The 17,112-nt window shown below is 42.7% G+C and overlaps 4 protein-coding genes across 4 annotated transcripts; 2 read left to right on the top strand and 2 right to left on the bottom strand.

Moving 5' to 3' along the window:
- Positions 1 to 953: 953 nt before the first annotated feature.
- On the bottom strand, positions 954 to 1,784 carry MELLADRAFT_114118 (uncharacterized protein; the record flags this gene model as incomplete). Its single annotated transcript, XM_007418924.1, has 2 exons — positions 954 to 1,093; positions 1,229 to 1,784. The coding sequence occupies 2 exons, from the start codon at positions 1,782 to 1,784 to the stop codon at positions 954 to 956; spliced, it is 696 nt and encodes a 231-aa protein (XP_007418986.1).
- Positions 1,785 to 5,786: 4,002 nt separating this feature from the next.
- Positions 5,787 to 7,327, top strand: MELLADRAFT_84499 (uncharacterized protein; the record flags this gene model as incomplete). The annotated part of the gene is made up of 3 exons (XM_007418933.1): positions 5,787 to 6,239; positions 6,303 to 6,539; positions 6,617 to 7,327. The coding sequence occupies 3 exons, from the start codon at positions 5,787 to 5,789 to the stop codon at positions 7,325 to 7,327; spliced, it is 1,401 nt and encodes a 466-aa protein (XP_007418995.1).
- Positions 7,328 to 7,925: 598 nt separating this feature from the next.
- Positions 7,926 to 11,433, top strand: MELLADRAFT_114116 (uncharacterized protein; the record flags this gene model as incomplete). The annotated part of the gene is made up of 5 exons (XM_007418934.1): positions 7,926 to 8,445; positions 10,014 to 10,242; positions 10,303 to 10,469; positions 10,531 to 10,635; positions 11,129 to 11,433. The coding sequence occupies 5 exons, from the start codon at positions 7,926 to 7,928 to the stop codon at positions 11,431 to 11,433; spliced, it is 1,326 nt and encodes a 441-aa protein (XP_007418996.1).
- A 2,474-nt stretch (positions 11,434 to 13,907) lies between these two features.
- MELLADRAFT_114115 (uncharacterized protein) lies at positions 13,908 to 16,167 on the bottom strand (the record flags this gene model as incomplete). The annotated part of the gene is made up of 5 exons (XM_007418923.1): positions 13,908 to 14,131; positions 14,808 to 15,135; positions 15,202 to 15,411; positions 15,477 to 15,889; positions 16,098 to 16,167. 5 exons carry the CDS (start codon positions 16,165 to 16,167, stop codon positions 13,908 to 13,910), a joined length of 1,245 nt encoding a protein of 414 aa, XP_007418985.1.
- Positions 16,168 to 17,112: the final 945 nt, after the last annotated feature.

Below are 17,112 nucleotides of genomic sequence, written 5' to 3'. Positions count from 1 at the left end.
AAAAAGGAAGAGAACAACTTCTCCGCCGAGGACATCAGACGTCTAGGACAGAAACCGTCGCCAAAGCCACACCTCAAGTCCCTTAGCAACCTCAATAAACACGAATGCTCAACGATCACACAGCTCAGATCCAGCCACATCCAACTCAATTCATACCTCTTCAAGCACCACCAACGATTCGACCCCCTGTGTGATTGCCAGGGGGGAGTGGAATCCACTGAACATTTCCTCTTCATCTGCAACAGATACGAACGACAACGCCACAAGCTCACCGCGGCGCTCAATGAGCTGCAACTCCAAGGATCTACCAACATCCTCAAGAATCCGAAGGCTTTCGAATGCATCGCCAAATACTCCAACTCAACCTGGCGGCTGAAAAATCGCTGGGTATGGGCATCAATCATTGATGAGGCTCCCCCTAATGGCGCGCCTCCCCCCTCCACCTCAACCATGTAAACCTAATCCTTTAGCGCCACCAATTGTACCCTACATAACACTTGTAATACTTCAAACAGCCAGCACGCGTCCTTTTCCCCACAGGGGTTTTTACCGGAGCGGAGCACAAGTAGTTACAGTGCCTGATAGCCTTTGGCTCAGGAGGCACTTTAAGCAATGCATAAAAAAAAAAAAAAATGCAGTCTCACAGGAGTTGATGGTCTTATGTCACAGCTTCACATACTACATCCATCTCTACGAGAAATCGAGTGCGCTCAGGTAACCTTCTGGGCTCATAACCTGTCAGAGATGGTAAAATGTAATTATGTGTCTGATGGGATTCGAACCCATGACCTCAGTGCTAACTGAGACACATAGTAGAGTGCTGCCTTTACCACTAGGCTACAGACGCTTGTGTTGCCAATGTTGTCACTGTGGTGGGTACATGTCTCTACAATACAGCTCCTCCAGACTGCAAGTGATTAATCATGCAAACACACTTCCAACAGCTCAACACGTCATCTAGTGCGGAACAGTAACCCTCGGTTGGTACTGCATACCGAACCCACTGAGAGTGGTGGTGGACCATTAGTCGCACCGAAAACGCCGTGCGCGGCTTCGAAGGTGAGGCGGCGACATAACCCATTTGCAGCAGGCGCTGCGGATCCAAAAGATCACAATTCTTGCAAAAAGATACTTTCATTCGCTGTCTGGCTAATGAAAAATAGGTGTGCCATTAATTCATAACATACCACGTTACTATACACCATTACAGCAAATATACATAGCTCACATAAGATATCCAGAAGGTCAACATCCCGCTCGGTCTTGATAGAGCAGTTGCAGGGCGGGCGGACATCTTCATTCCAATTCAATTGGTTGGCCCAATTTGAAGTTTCCAAATGTCTTCTAAGAAATGTGGGTAACATTATGGCATACTGCCATAGCCATTGGTTTTTGTTGGCCAGGCGTTCTGCTAAGTGTTGTTGCCTTCGCAAAGCCGCCAACATAGGGTCGTCTGGAATTCCGAAGTTCTCTGGATGGCCATCATTTGGCATAGGCATGAATTGATTGAGGTCCATCTCATGTTCGTCATTGCCTTGGTCATCAAGAGGCGGTTCGAGATCATGGTGCAGAACTTCATGTAAGTCCTCGGCCATTACTTCGTCCCCTATACAATTCTGACGTGCATTGGGCTCATTGAGCCTTCGGGCTAACGCTGCATCTGAGGCCTCAGCGTGCTCCAAATCACGTTGCCAGGTCAGTTCGTGTTGGCGTTGCAAGGGGGTAGATGCCTTTGGTGGCTTAGGGCGATGATTCAGGCCGCAAATTATTCGACGTGACAGCATTTCGATAGAGATTTAGATGCATTCTTGGTAAGCTTGGTCAGGCTTGGTCCTCCCCAATTTAAAAAAATCTTTAACTTACGCGCTCATCAATTATTGGCGTGTGATAGATGTCCGCTTTGGGAATGTTCGATTACCCCAACGTGATTCATTGAAGGTGCTGTTCAAATAAGCAGCTGACAGGTCAAACATTAGCTAGACTAACGTTCGATGATGCCCAATCGGGAATTAAACAACCTTGTTGTGCGCTTTTGGGTATTTGATATTCCAAATCGAGACAGTCCAAACGTGAGTAAGCAGGCCGGTGAACGCCAATTATTCCACTGTCACCACCAAAATCATAGGAAGTGTCATGTGGGGCATGTGTCTGTTTGAGCTATAGTATCGGAATATTGCTCAAGTATATTCTCTTCATGTCCAGATCGTGGGTGACATTGATTATGTAACAACCAATAGTTAAATCGTCCGTTCGTTGGCCTCATAGTTTCCCATTGCAATCGTGGAAATACTCGATAATGATCGTGTGATGATAATCAAGGCGCCATATTGGGTAAGAATACGATTTACGGGATATAGCCATTTGCTGTGGGCGAATAAGATCATTTGGCAAATTAAAAGGGCACCCGAAATGTTTTTGACGCCGTCTGAAGGGTTGAGTCATGTAACAGGCTGTTGCTACATACGTCGCTACCTTACATGACAATCATGTACAGGCCATGGATGATTGGCTTGTGAGCATTGCATGTCCATACTCACACTACTACGTCAAATACTCCTCAAAAAGCAGCAAGAGGTCTTCCTCCTGACTTCACATGTTTCTAATTGAACACACCTTAAAATTGGATGCCACAATTAAATACCAAGGCTTGTGGCATGTGACTCTCAAATATTTGCTAACTTCAAGATATGTGTAACACATAGCTTGAAGTGTGTTATATTATTACCTGTGAAATAATTTCGTGGTAAAATTTATAAATCATAAATTTTTGCATATCACTAGTATAAGCAGTCCCATTGGACGTTTTGCTCTAGTTTGTATACCAGTTATAGATCTGTTATACAACTATAAGAGTAAACCCTAATGCTTTGCATATTGGGATCTTTTTGTGAGGACTCAGATATGGCTGTGTGAGTACTCAGCCATGACACACCTGTAAATCACGAGTGATTACTGTCAATCTGAGTGTTTCAATCAATTCTGGGAGTATGAATTGGTGTGGGAACAACCATCAAACCACTGCAGTAGCTACCTTACACTCCAGCACTTGCAAGTGTCATATATTTGCAGTGTTGCCATATCACCCCTTTGAACATGTTTAAAAGTGCCAAAACTTTTGATGCCTGGCAGTTAGCAGTGATCTGAGTGTTTCAATCAATTCTGGGAGTATGAATTGGTGTGGGAACAACCATCAACCCACTGCAGCAGTTACCTCACACTCCAGCACTTGGAAGTGTCATACATTTGCAGTGATGGCATATCACCCCCGTGATCATGTCTCAAAGTGCCATATCTTTTGACGCCTGGCAGGTAGCAGTGAACTGAATGTTTGAAACCATTATGGGAGTATGAATTGGTGTGGGAACAACCATCAACCCACTGCAGTAGCTACCTTACACACCAGCACTTGCAAGTGTCATATATTTGCAGTGATGCCATATTACCCCCTTGAACATGTCTCAAAGTGCCATATCTTTTGACGCCCGGAAGGTAGCAGTGATCTAAGTGTTGCAAACCATTCTGGGAGTATGATTTGCTGTTGGAACAACCCTCACCCAACCCCAGCAGTTACCTCACACTCCAGCACTTGGAAGTGTCATATATTTGGGGTGATGCCATATCACCCCCGTGACCATGTCTCAAAGTGCCATATCTTTTGACGCCTGGTAGTTAGCAGTGATCTGAGTGTTGCAATCAATTCTGGGAGTATGAATTGGTGTGGGAAAAACCATCAAACCACTGCAGTAGCTCCCTTGCACTCCAGCACTTGAGTGTGTCATATATTTGGGGTGATGCCATATCACCCCCGTGATCATGTCTCAAAGTGCCATATCTTTTGACGCCTGGTAGTTAGCAGTGATCTGAGTGTTGCAACAAATTCTGGGAGTATGAATTGGTGTGGGAAAAACCATCAAACCACTGCAGTAGCTCCCTTGCACTCCCGCACTTGGAAGTGTCATACATTTGCAGTTATGTGATCATGTCTCAAAGTGCCATATATTTTGACGCCTAGCAGGTAGCAGTGATCTGAGTGTTGCAAACCCTTCTGGGAGTATGACTTGGTGTGGGAACAACCCTCACCCAACCCCAGCAGTTACCTTACACTCAATCACTTGATTGTGTGGTTTTTGCAGTTATACCCTATCACCCCCGTGACCATGTCTAAAAGTGCCAGATCTTTCGACGCCTGGCAGTTAGCAGTGATCTGAGTGTTGCAATCAATTCTGGGAGTAAGATGTGGGGTGGGAGCAACCATCAACCCACTGCAGATGTTACCTCACACTCCAGCTGACAGGGGTTTTGAGGGTGGTGATGTGAGGAATGAGATCATGTTTTGGTGAGACGAGTGTATAGATCCAAAATTAAACAAGACCTGCAAAAACTTAGGCTGCTTAGCCTGCCTGATGGTGAATGGCCATCAGTTGAATGTAGGTGCTTGCAACTCGTGCTATTTTGCTGCGTAATGATTCAAAATCCTTGCTGTGTGGATTTCAAAAACATTATGTAATGTGTATAAAACCCCAGCAATGGAGTTTTAGGAACACTATATTGGAACACCTACGGGAGACTTGTTGGATAAGTAATGAGGCGCTTCCAACTCATCACTTGACCAACAGTAAAAACAAAGGTGCATGGTAGAAGCTATCATCATATTTATTATATTGAAAACATAACAGGAAAGGGGATGCATGAGTTTTGCATTCAAATAACTATAACATAGAGTTGAGACACGCATAGTGTATCCATCTTCAAACTCATCACTTGACCAACAGTGAAGACAAAGGTGCATGGTAGAAGCTATCATCATATTTATTATATTGAAAACACAACAGGAAAGAGGATGCATGAGTTATGCTTTCAAATAACTATAACATAGAGTTGAGACACACATAGTGTATCCATGAGTTCTGAGGTAAAATCACTCTAACATGTAGTAAAGACGCGCATGGAAGTGAACAACGTAACACCCATTCTCTCCCAGTCATGAAAGTGTAATTGTGAAGAACAAACATCAAAGCTGTGCGGTCAAGCATGTAACGCACAACTAAGCCTTATTAAAAAAGGATATTGGAGTGAACATTTCTTAAAGTTGAATACTAAGACAAAAGAAATTGACAGAATAGCACCTTATCAAGTACCATATTGCGGTAATGGTTATGGACCAACATAGGCTTGACTCTAACACAACAACACAATAGCACAAATTTTTCTACTATATGATTACATGTATTCATATCTTCCATTTCCTATCTGGTAGTTCCAAAATGTCCTGAACATCCCTAACTTTGCGCTCACAGTTTGATGTAAAGTTGTACTGTTCATCGGTGCCAATCTTGACGCTCGCTCGAGCTATCTTGTAAGTGATTTGTGCCGTACACCCAAGCCGGGTGTAACACCTGTGTCCCTTTCATTTTCCCCTATAGTATCCGATGAGACAGAAAGTCCTATCATCGGATGTGTTCCAAATATACGCTTAGATCTAGCACTAGATCTTAAGTTAGAACTTTTGCCTCACTTTTTGTTTACAAGTCCGTTGGTCAGCTATGTAGGTAAAGCTCACCAGGCTTACCAGTACCTCACCACGCTCACCAGTTCACCAGCCTCACCAAAAACCTTCCCACAAGCTCACCACACCCACCAGTTCACCAGGCTCACCAAAGACCTTACCACAAGCTCACCACCACACCAGCCATCACACTACCTCACCAGCTCACTGTTTCTAACCAGCTCACCACTTACCGTTTTCTACTCATCGTTGCTTCCTACTCCCACATCATCCACACACGATGCTATCACCAACGACCAGCAATACCATATTCCCAATGCCACCACCGCCACTCATCACAACCCTGCCTGATCCTAATCCACTCGTGACCAAACCTTTTGACCATCGCAAACAACTGGATAAGTTTGTCAAAGAATTTGCACCCCAGCATGGGTACGGCATCATCATTGGTCACTCTGGACGTGACCCCAATCTCTACTGCAAATACCAGTGCCATCGCAGTGGCAAACCCGCAAAGCCAAAGGCCAGGATTGGTGTCGACCATGTCACTAAAATCGAATCCGAACCACCCAAGAAGAGCCGATCCATCAAGATCGGATGTCCCTTCGAGATGAGGGCCTGTTTTGACCACCAAAGACAAACGTGGACTCTTGTTCACAAGATTTCACATCATAATCATGAACCAATGGAAATAGTGATTCCAGTCATCACAACCATCATTTCAACGTCCTCTGTTAGTCCAGTACTTTGCTTCAATATGATCCATATTACCGTTATTGAAACCACTTGCCTCTAGATCCAACAGACAACCCCAACGACTGAACAACCACAAGCTCGAGAAGCAAGTCACGAGTCCAAGGAAACAACTCCAGAAACTAGCATTCAATCACAACTTGTCTCAATTAACGAACAAATCCTTTCAATGGAGGCACCTCAACAAGATGAGATGATCAAATCAATTCGCAAACTACTCAATTCGGTATGTAGTGTACCTGAAGATGAGATATCAAACAATATCCGCAAGCCAAACAACGTAAGCTGGTCTCAACAAAGCCCGTCACAATGCTTTTCACACAAACAACTAACACATAATGAATTACAAACACAAAGGAGATTGCTTTAGATATCTTGGACGACATGGAATACTTCCAGTCATTTCATCAACCTCAATTACCCGATGATGTTGGAAAAGGAATCGATTTTGCTGTTGCCCTGATGGATCCAGAGAAATCACCGACAACGCAGAGTCGCATCAATGATGCACTAGACGTGACCCTCAACCTTAACCAGCATTCCTTCGACTCTCTTGACTCTTTTCAGTATGAAGATCTTATTCGGTCTCATTCTCAGCCTATGGAAAACATTATCCAGAACAATCAAACTCATCATGATTTTGAGAGCACACATGATACTGATCTTATCGCTCAAAACGGTCACACTTTTCAACACATTGATAGCACAAATGATTATATTACAAAGGTTCAGAACAATCACACTCCTCACAATTTTGATAGAACCAATGAGAACAATATTAATACTGCTCATGACCCTTCCAGCCAACACAATGCAACGAACATCAGCTCGGAGGTCATATCCGCTATTCCCAGCACCCAACAAATCCCATCAGCTAACGATCCACTTCAAACCCACCCCGTTACCAAGCAATGTAATACTTCCACTGTCAAAGACAATGCACAAGTTTCACCCCGTCGAACTCGAAGTAAAGTAGCTGCTGTTCATGCTGAAGAGGAAGTACAGTCTGGTCTCAATCGAAGAACACGTAGTGCTCTGAGCGGAAAGAAGCGCAAGTGTAACAGTTGAATATAATTAATCTGCATGTATTTATATGATTATGAATCAAATTTCAGTTAAGCTATGTACTGCCCAATGCTTAGTCAATATATTGATGTTGCAATGAAAACCAATGGTACAAGTAAGGCATGAGAGCAAGAAACAAACACATTCTTGGTAATGCTAGCACAGCAAATATCACACCGTGATGTAAAGCGGGACAATCACATCCTAGTCTGAATCTCATTAACGTGGAATTGCAAAAAAGCAAGGACATTTTATACTAAATCGCAAGGTGGACTACGGTTTTATCGATTTGAAATTGAACAACTTGGAAGGCAAGGGATGTTTTTTCTGGTCTTTTTTGGTTAATTCGATTTGGTACTTATTTCTGTCCCAATTTGTATTTTTTTCCATCTGTGCCATCTGTGTGATATTCATTATGAAGATCAAAACGGAAGTGAAATTCCAGACCTGTGGTTTGTATATGTATGTACAGGTACACTAGCTTGAAACTTTTTTCATCTCGCGGTGTAATTGAACCAATTTAACCTTTTTTGCTTACCGCAGTTAAACTTTCTTCATCTTCTTATTGCATCCACACATTCACATTCCCCATCTTTCACTCATGGCACCGAAACCAAAACCGTACCGCCCTCTTAAAAAGAGGAAGACGCCAGCCACTGACTTACAGGCAGATTTCCGAAAGCAGGAGGAGCAGGATGTGAAGGAAATGGAGCAAGTACGTCCAGCAAATGCCCAACCACCTTCAAACTCCGGAGCACATGAAATCGATCATGGCAACTTTGACAATAATCAAATTGATGATAGAAATGTATATGATCCTGGACACAGACCTGATGATGGCGAGTGGGAAGATATCCAAGTCGAAGTTGAAGAAGTCAATAATCAGCTGTCAGAAGAACATCGACAAATCATTGCAGCACTCAACTCAAATCTGTATCAAAGCAAAAGGCTAGCATATCAAGCCAAATGGGCCAGTGCGGTTGAGGCGATGGTTGATGTGTATATCATAGCCCAAAAAAAAACTGGAAATTGGGGAAACGGGGTACTTTGGAAACATGATCATAAAATACCATGTCGGTGTGCAGTTTCCTCACGCGTAGTCACCTTAGTGGACATTCACAGTAAGCAAAAATCTATACAGATATGAAGTAATTTGACTGACACCAAATTGTTTATGATTTAGCTCACAGGAAGTTATCAATAAACTTTTGTAACTGCCAACCCGACGTTGTCAGGCTTATTCAAATGGGTTACTTTCCGGCGTCACCCTCTTTTCCTCGAACAGCATTCTCAATCCGACTGCTGCTATTGCATCAAATCTTATGGAAATACTGTACTGTCCAAATGCAAGGCTTTTCTCTAGCTCTTGATGAATACCTCGATGCCCATAATCCACTCATGCTGAGTGCCAAGACCGGTCGGGTGAGTTGGTGTTGATTGATTTGAAATCGTCAGATTGATGCTAATCAGGTTCCTTTTGTACGCTTTGGCTTTAGCCTCGTCAATGGCGAAAGCCACTAACGGCTGCAGTCACAGCCCATCGCCAAGTGCTCAGTTTGATACGCCAGAAAGAGTTCAAAATCTTGCAATTATCACAACTCGACTTGCTCGCCAGCAACTGCCCGCGTTGCTTTGGCCCGCCGGTGGACAAAGCTCCGGACCCAGACGAGCCACACATCATAGTATGTGTTGATGGCAACTTTCAACATCGCCGTCACCAGGCCGCAAGCCATGAGATACCAGGTCACAAACCTCCAACACCGGAGCTCTTCATGGATCCGGAACGAGTGGAAAAGATGGCCGAGTCGATGGCTGGTGGTCCCAGACGTCGTAATCCACAGTTAGATGAACTTGTGGTGAGTTATCAATCTTGTGTGACAAGCTTCCATACCCATAATCTTAGACCAATCATATGGCAAATTGTTTCATATATAGGATCCCTGTTCTGATAAACACACAGCAGCTGATGACGTCAGGGGAAAGAAATCGTGGCCTGGTATGGATGAGACGGGGTTGCTGGTAATGGCATGTTGTCACGATCACATCCTAAGATTTGTAAACCTAGTTCAAAGTGGAGAAAAGCTCGTAGGATTCTCCTGAGTTCATGTTTTATTTAAAGTCTCTGAACAATGGTGTCTTTTTAATAACACAGGAGCCACTATGCACTTACCCTTATTGACTGGATTCTAGAAGTGACTGCCGATCATCCAGATGGGGCTCGTCAAATTGGAATACTTTATGATATAGGTTGTAATATCGAGAAGGGGATTGTGAAGGTGATTCTGTTTGTTTTTGGTTGGTTTCGAATTGTGTCAAAGTTATATAGGATCACTAATTGAGTGTGTGAGATAGCGTAATCAATTTGCTGTCGAGCGTGCTGCCCGGCGCCTAAAGTTCGGTACAAGTGTCTTCCACGCTTATGTGCATGAATGGCTTTGTCAATTGGACTACAACCCTTGCCTCATCAAGGGTTGGGGTCTCTCAGATGGGGAAGGATCTGAGCGTGTGTGGTGGGCTCTCATAGTCCTAATTGCAATGCTTCAATACGCAACTAAACAGAACCGACTGGTCGCTCTGAATGACCGTGGACTCCATCACAACGAGAAGGCCCTGTTCAACATGAGTAAGTTGAGTTAGACATGTTATCTCATTGTTTGGCCATTTAACTGACCTCAAATTGATGGCACAGTGTCCGGAGTGCTCTCCTGGACCAACAATGTAGAGAAGAGGCTGGCCAAATCGTCATCAATGCTGTCTGATTTGGCCAAATTGGATCCTAAGTATACCACGAATTATTTTGAACAACAATGGGCGAGGAAGCGACATATTCAGAGAAATGTCATCAATGCCACCACACGTAGACTCAAAGAACGCATGGGTGTTCTATTGGATCTTGAGGAAGACTTAATTGAGGCACGGTATGTCAAACACATATCAAAGAGACGTTGTTAGACTTTAACTGATGTGATCTGTTTTAGTGATACTCTGGATCTTTTGGAAGCAGGTACCGCCCCTCTACGTACCCAAGAGCAGCAGCACGAGCTGCTGGACTTGCCCAGAACTCTGACATCACTGGAGAACAAGATACAAAATGTAGCTAATGAGTTGGGCTCCCAACAGTTTCGAGAACTGACTGGAATGACTGGTCAGTCTACCTTCAAAAAGCCCAAATTAATTGCCAGTGGCTTACCTTGTATGAGTAACAGATGATCGAGCTAAACCTAGGATGTTGCTCCAAATAGCCAAATCAAAGATGTACGGCACAAAGGTTGATTGCATTGAAATGCAATGTCGAGCTGACGGCACGACCGGTAAGAGTAGATTATGCCTTTGATGTAACTTAAAACTTATACGACTCTCTACTACCTAACCAGACCAAAGGAATCGAGCGCGATATCAGGGTCTTGCGTCTGACAAGAAAAAAAAATTAGCCTGTCGCCACAGGACTTACCTACAACATGCTACTTGGTACAACGAGACTTTTCAACCGGCCGTCTTGATCCCAACACCCTCATTTGAGTCTGTCAATAGAATGGACATTGGCGACCCTTTTTGGGAAATAGGTGACCTAACTCATCCAAACGAAGACTGGGCTGTGGATCCACAAACTAAATCAGGCATTGATGCCTGGCGCACTCAACGGAGCTCGCGCGAGGAAATGAGAAGAATAGGTCGAGAGCTACGACAGCAATTACAGTGGGCTTTGGGATATTCAACTAAGTTAAAAGATACAGAAACAAACAGTAAGTCTCCTTTTCAATACCTATTCTACAGCTCGAATGTGGTAGCTCATCATCCTCAAAGGTGACGATCCAGTGACAATCTCACTTCAATTGGGCATGGCCAAACGGGCATGCAAACTTTGGATATCATGGAAATGGGGCATTGAAGATGTGATGTCTCGAACAGCACCCTATCTTCAGCTTCCAGACGCTTTCGATCGTGACTTGTTATCGAATTGGCATAATTTGGTCAATTCATGCCCAGCCCATTGGTCTGAGATGATTGGAACTCCTAATGAGATGGATGATGATGATGATGGGGACGAGGGGTTATTGGATATATACCTCCTTGAAGATCTTGTTGGAAATCTCCAGATTGTATCATAAAAAGACCAATACTTATCCAACTGTGGAATGTTGTTCATAGTTGTCTTGTTTTCTATATCATAAGTTTGAATTAATTTTAATATAAGAGAGGGTTTAAAGATTGAGCTTGTTCATCTGCTTCAGGTTGAGCTGAAACAGGTGCGACTGCAAAGTTTGAATAACCTAAAAGATTCAAAGGGAAATGAAAAGATGTTAAGTATGTTTGACTCCCCTCAGCTTGTGAAAATGTCATACTGAGAAAACCCCACCCAATTCAAGTTGGAGTTTTACCGGTGACCGAGTTAAGATCATACCTATAAGATAAAGTAACCGATTGAAGTGACCAGAATATATCACCTAGGTAGGATAATCAGTTCAATTTTTGTATAAGAGTTTGAATTGACATTGTTCTGAATCACCTGATCAAAGTAGTGTCTAATCGACGTAGTCTGAATCACCTAATCAAAGTAGTGTCTAATCGACGTAGTGTGAACCAATGTAAGCTGTGAGTGAACCAGGATAAAAGCTTCTTGATTCCTTGATTTTGACAGTCAGTCACGTCAGAATATTGAACATTAAGGATAGAGAAGTATATATCTGTCTGATGTTGAGGTATCCTCATTTTGGTATATATATATAAATCTATCCTTTGACTTGTGCAAATATGAGACATTGTGAGCCACAGTATTCAGTAACTGAACACTTAGGCCGATATATATACTGAAGTATATATCTGTCTGATGTTGAGGTATCCTCATTTTGGTATATATATATAAATCTATCCTTTGACTGGTGCAAATATGAGACATTGTGAGCCACAGTATTCAGTAACTGAACACTTAATTCTCTTTAATAATCCATTAAAACAGTCAACGGGAGTTGAAAGGTCATGCGCCCAGTCATAGATTGTCTGTTGTCGATTTGGTTATCATATAGATTATGCACTTAACATTTTAAAAAGGCTACAAGGACGACAAAGATCATGGCGCCTTCACAATTTGGAGTATATCAGCACTTATATTCAGTATATATATTCATGACACTGACTTGTGCAAGAGAGACAACTCATCAGTATAGTTTATATAAGATTTCAATAGCCACAGTGCCCAATCAGCTTACGCATGATTGTAAATACCAAACAAATGCAGACTAAGCGAGTGATCAGTATAGTATAGTCTAACCAAGATATCCAATATCCAGAGCCACATTGATTGATCAACTCAACTGACGAATGCCTAAAAAGAAATGAATTTTGGAGAATAGACAAGTCATCAGTCTACTCGATACTAGTATATAGAGGCACTGTTATTGATCAACTGATGCATGCCTATGAACAAAGCCTATAGATAAACCAGTTTTAGAAAGACTAAGACAATTTTTTATACAAGATAAAGCAACATTTCTTCAACATACGCGTGGCTATGAACAGCAAAGGAAAATCATTCGACAAAGGTATATCTGACTCAAAGAATGAGTCATACATAACAAAGTATAGTATATATATGATATAAAGAGCCGCTGTCTACAATCACCTTATGCACAATTGTAAACAGCCAAGAGATGCAATCCAATGTTGGTAATCCTGAAATAGAATGGGTCAAGAGATTCTTGACCCATATTGATTTGTAAATCAGAGACAAAAACTATCACCGACGAAAACTATCACCTAACAAACAAAGCCACGCTTGACACTCATAGAATCCTGCAGAAAACAAGCAATAGATTCCAAATGATAAATATAGGTGGGTTGGGCTTGAAAGATGCACAATTTTTGAGGACTAAGATGACAAACCAAGCTACGCTTTGCACTCTTACATAACCAAGAAAAAGTATATTATATTTTGATCTTTAAATCAGAGACAAAAACTATCACCGAAAAAGACAAAGCCACACTTGACACTCATAGAATCCTGCAGAGAACAAGCAATAGATTCCAAATGATAGATATAGGTGGGTCGGGCTTGAAAGATGCACATTTTTTGAGGACTAAGATGACAAACCAAGCTACGCTTTGCACTCTTACATAACCAAGAAAAAGTATATCATATTTGAATCGGTCTTCAGAGATGCAAAGGCATTTCTATCTCAATCATTTTTACAAAATACAGTTTGAAAAACTTAACCAGTTCATACTCTTACAGCAAAGTCGCAAACTCAACAAAGAAAGGTGTTATCATTTGCAGGCACAAACTCAAGTAAGTCAACTCCGAGTAATCATGTGAAACTCCTTTATTAAGACTAGATTATAAATAATTCAAAAGGCCAACACAGTAGTTTGTTGAAACTGTTGTTCGCGGCGTGTAACATTTAATAGGCTCTCACACTGACCGAAATCAAACTAAAGTGGTGCTTTCCAAAAGACAATTGTAGTACATAGACAATCATGACAGTAAAATGAAATAGAAAGCTCAATAGCATAACAAACATTAAACACAGACCCTCAAGCAAGAAGCGACAGTAAAGAAAGATAAGGCAGTGTTACATAGGAGGAATGATCAAGCTCGACCTTTCTTCTTCCAAGACTCTTCTTCTTTCCGTAATATCTTTCGACAAGTTTGAATGCTAAAGTTGGGAGGCGGAAATGGAAGCCACATTGAAGGATCACTGAACTGCGACCTATTTCTGCGAGCAGCTGAGATTCTGGCTGGCCCAGCATAGGTCTCAGCATGGGCATAAAGTGCCAGTGAGATGCGCAGAGGTGGGGAGCGAGTATCGGGGCCTTGTAGGATAGGGCTCACGCCATGTTCCAAAAGTTTGAACCGTGCATGAATGGAGTAGCCAGGATCAGCACAAAAACTGACACCAAGCGAGGGAAAGTTAAGGCGTCCACCAGTATAATTCTTTCCGTAAAAGAAGACAGAATCGAGAAGGTTGGATGTAAGGTCTGTATGACCTTCACTCGAGATCACAATAACAGGGACGCTGTGAGGCACAGCGGGACAGGGTTTCTAGAACCCAAGAGACTTTTTATATTTCAAACCAACAGAGATCCCAGTAAAGGAGACTGGTTCCGAAGGATATGAGGTGGGAAGTCAGTCCCAGATCACTCTAACCATCATAACCACAACTATAGAACAAAGTAAGAGAAAATGAAAAGAAATAAGACGTACCTGGTTCCGAAGGATATGAGGTGGGAAGTCAGTCCCAGATCACTAAGGAACCAGGAGTAGAATTTGAAAACAATATATATAACGAAACAGCATCCTTAAGTTTAAGTCCTAATTATTAAGTATTTTGATCTATGTGTAATGTAATGACCGTAGGTCTTACAGTCTTCCCTCCTATGAAAAGGATAGACATCAATACTTGAATGTTGTAGTTGATCTGTTGTCCTATGTAAGGGATGTGATGGGTCAGGTCAAGTACGACGATTGTAAAACAAACACTTTACTGACCTTGAATTATTTTGTTGTGCAGAGTCTTGATACGATTGGAAAGAAGTGCACTGGAGTTCCTCTCAATGAAGCTTGTGACCCTCTCGGCTACCGCGTAGGTCTCTGGATTTACGGCTGCGTTGAGAGCTCTAGAGACTTCGTAGGGCCAGAGGAGTTCTGGTAGGAGACGAGCGTTTTCGATTCTTTGAAATACACATCCCTCACCAAGTCCCATGATTTGGGGCAAGAGGTGATTGGACTTAGGACTGTCTCCCTCTCCAAGGTCGTCCATAGTATATCCCTGTCGTTCCAAGCCCAAACACATCTTGGTGTCCGCCCTAGCAAGGTTCTAAGTGAGCAAAAAAGGTCAGTTCCGCACATTTGGATTGTTTGAGGTTTTGCAAGCATGACATACCAATCCCAATGGGTAACCAAAAGCCTCGTAAGGAAGTGAGCCATACACAGCACCTAAACACGAGACCGGTTTGTTCTTTGCTCGAGAGAGGCGAGGTTGAATCGAATTCGCAGAAGCCAGACCGTCGCCAACCTCTTTGTTTGGGAGATCGTTCATACAAGGGAGAGCATTTACTTGCGCAGCGCCTTCAAAAGCCATTAAAGCTCGTTCCTGCGGCAAAGAGGAAAAGTTAACTTTGATATCCAGAATCAGTAGACACAAACGGGTCGGCGTACCTCACTGGACATATGACTTTTGGCTTTCATTTGGTTGTCAGCTAAAGGTTGGGCAGCTTTGGGCGGTAGATTCATTGCAAGCATGCGACCAGCTAAAGCCACCAGGACGACAGCTTTATTGGAAGGCAGTGGCCGAAGGCATTCGGACCTTTCAGAGATCAGCTTTTTCAGCGATTTGAGAGTGGGATACCTAAGAGCGAAAGGTTGGATTGGGCCAGGGTTTTCGTTGTAGAGAAGGATGGTAGATTTAATGTATAAGGCACATGTTCTAAGATCATCTTGTCGACCAGTGATCGATGGAAGGGTTTCGAAATCGGATAGTATCCGGTCGATGGATTGAGGGATACAGCCGATGGGAAGATGGTCCGTTTCTTCAAGGAAATAGGCGACTGCAATGTCGTAATCGATGACTTCTGGCGTAATACTGTGCAGCGTTTGGCGCAGGTATTGGTCACAGACCGAACTTCGCATGTAATTGTTAGGATATTGATGACCGGGGATGGTGGGTATGAACTGTGGATCAACATGCTGGGTTCGTGGCTTTCGTCATACACAGGGCAATCATGATTTGTCGGTTATTTCATTTGGAAAGGACAAATGAAATCAGATTGAAACACTTACTAGCCTGAGCTTCGTCATACGGCTTTGAATGTCGGTTATCGATCTTCTCAGGCTTCCGAGAGGGTGGCATGTCTATGATATTTAGGTATAAGACAAAAAAGATAACAATCAGTATATGATAGTGTTGAGTGTAGTCGATATATGCGAGAAACAGAACAAATTGAAATGTTGGAATGCTCATGAGCATAGTAAATTGAAAGATACAGGAGGAATCGATTGCAAAGCAGACTGAGTCCTGTGATTAGCTTGAGACCTGTCAATGATAATCACAAGGACCGCTGAAGATTCACGTAGCAGCCTGAAGACTGTCAGTGCTGCTCACAGATGAGGGAGAGAAGGAAGGAAGAATGATGGGGAGGGAGACGAAACGTCCAGCGAAAAAGAATGAAAACGCGAGGATGAGACAAGCTTGAAACCTGTCAAGGCTTGGTTTCGATGGAGCCGACTGAGACCTGTCAGTGCTTCCCAGAAATCCATATGTAAAATAGATAAAGGGCGAGATAAAGACTTCGAAACTACACAAACAGGAAAGCTTGAAAAAACTTGATATCGGATAGGTGAAGTTAAGGAAACAAGTATTGCTGGTGTTGTGTGAGGTGAAGTTGAGTTGGGTTGATTCCATAGTGAAAAGATTGAGTCTTTTATAGTCGTCGTGCATCGTTTGTTCCTTGTTACAGCTGTTCCTTGATTGCTTGCTTTTATTACACCATTTTCTTGACAATTTTTACATTTTTACAATTTTTATTTTTTTTGTAATTGACTCCCAGTACCTGTTAAAAATACCCTACATTACTCAGATATGCTCTGGGATTGTTGTAGGAGCAAGATAATTGGTTTGGACCACAAGTCATTTTGATGTAAGCCCAGTACAAGTCAAAATGCTTGTAATGTGTCATGCTTATAGATGTTCCAGTGATGTCACTGCTGTATTGTCTATAAACCAGTTGACCAAACTACCTCTTCCATGCCATCAGAATCGGTTTTGGCTCCTTTTCATCGACTCATCAACAATCTT

This window comes from Melampsora larici-populina, assembly GCF_000204055.1.
Source record: "Melampsora larici-populina 98AG31 unplaced genomic scaffold MELLAscaffold_113, whole genome shotgun sequence".
NCBI classification, from domain to species: domain Eukaryota; kingdom Fungi; phylum Basidiomycota; class Pucciniomycetes; order Pucciniales; family Melampsoraceae; genus Melampsora; species Melampsora laricis-populina.
The sequence above is the reverse complement of the archived record's forward strand: the minus strand, read 5'-3'. Positions and strand labels throughout refer to the sequence as shown.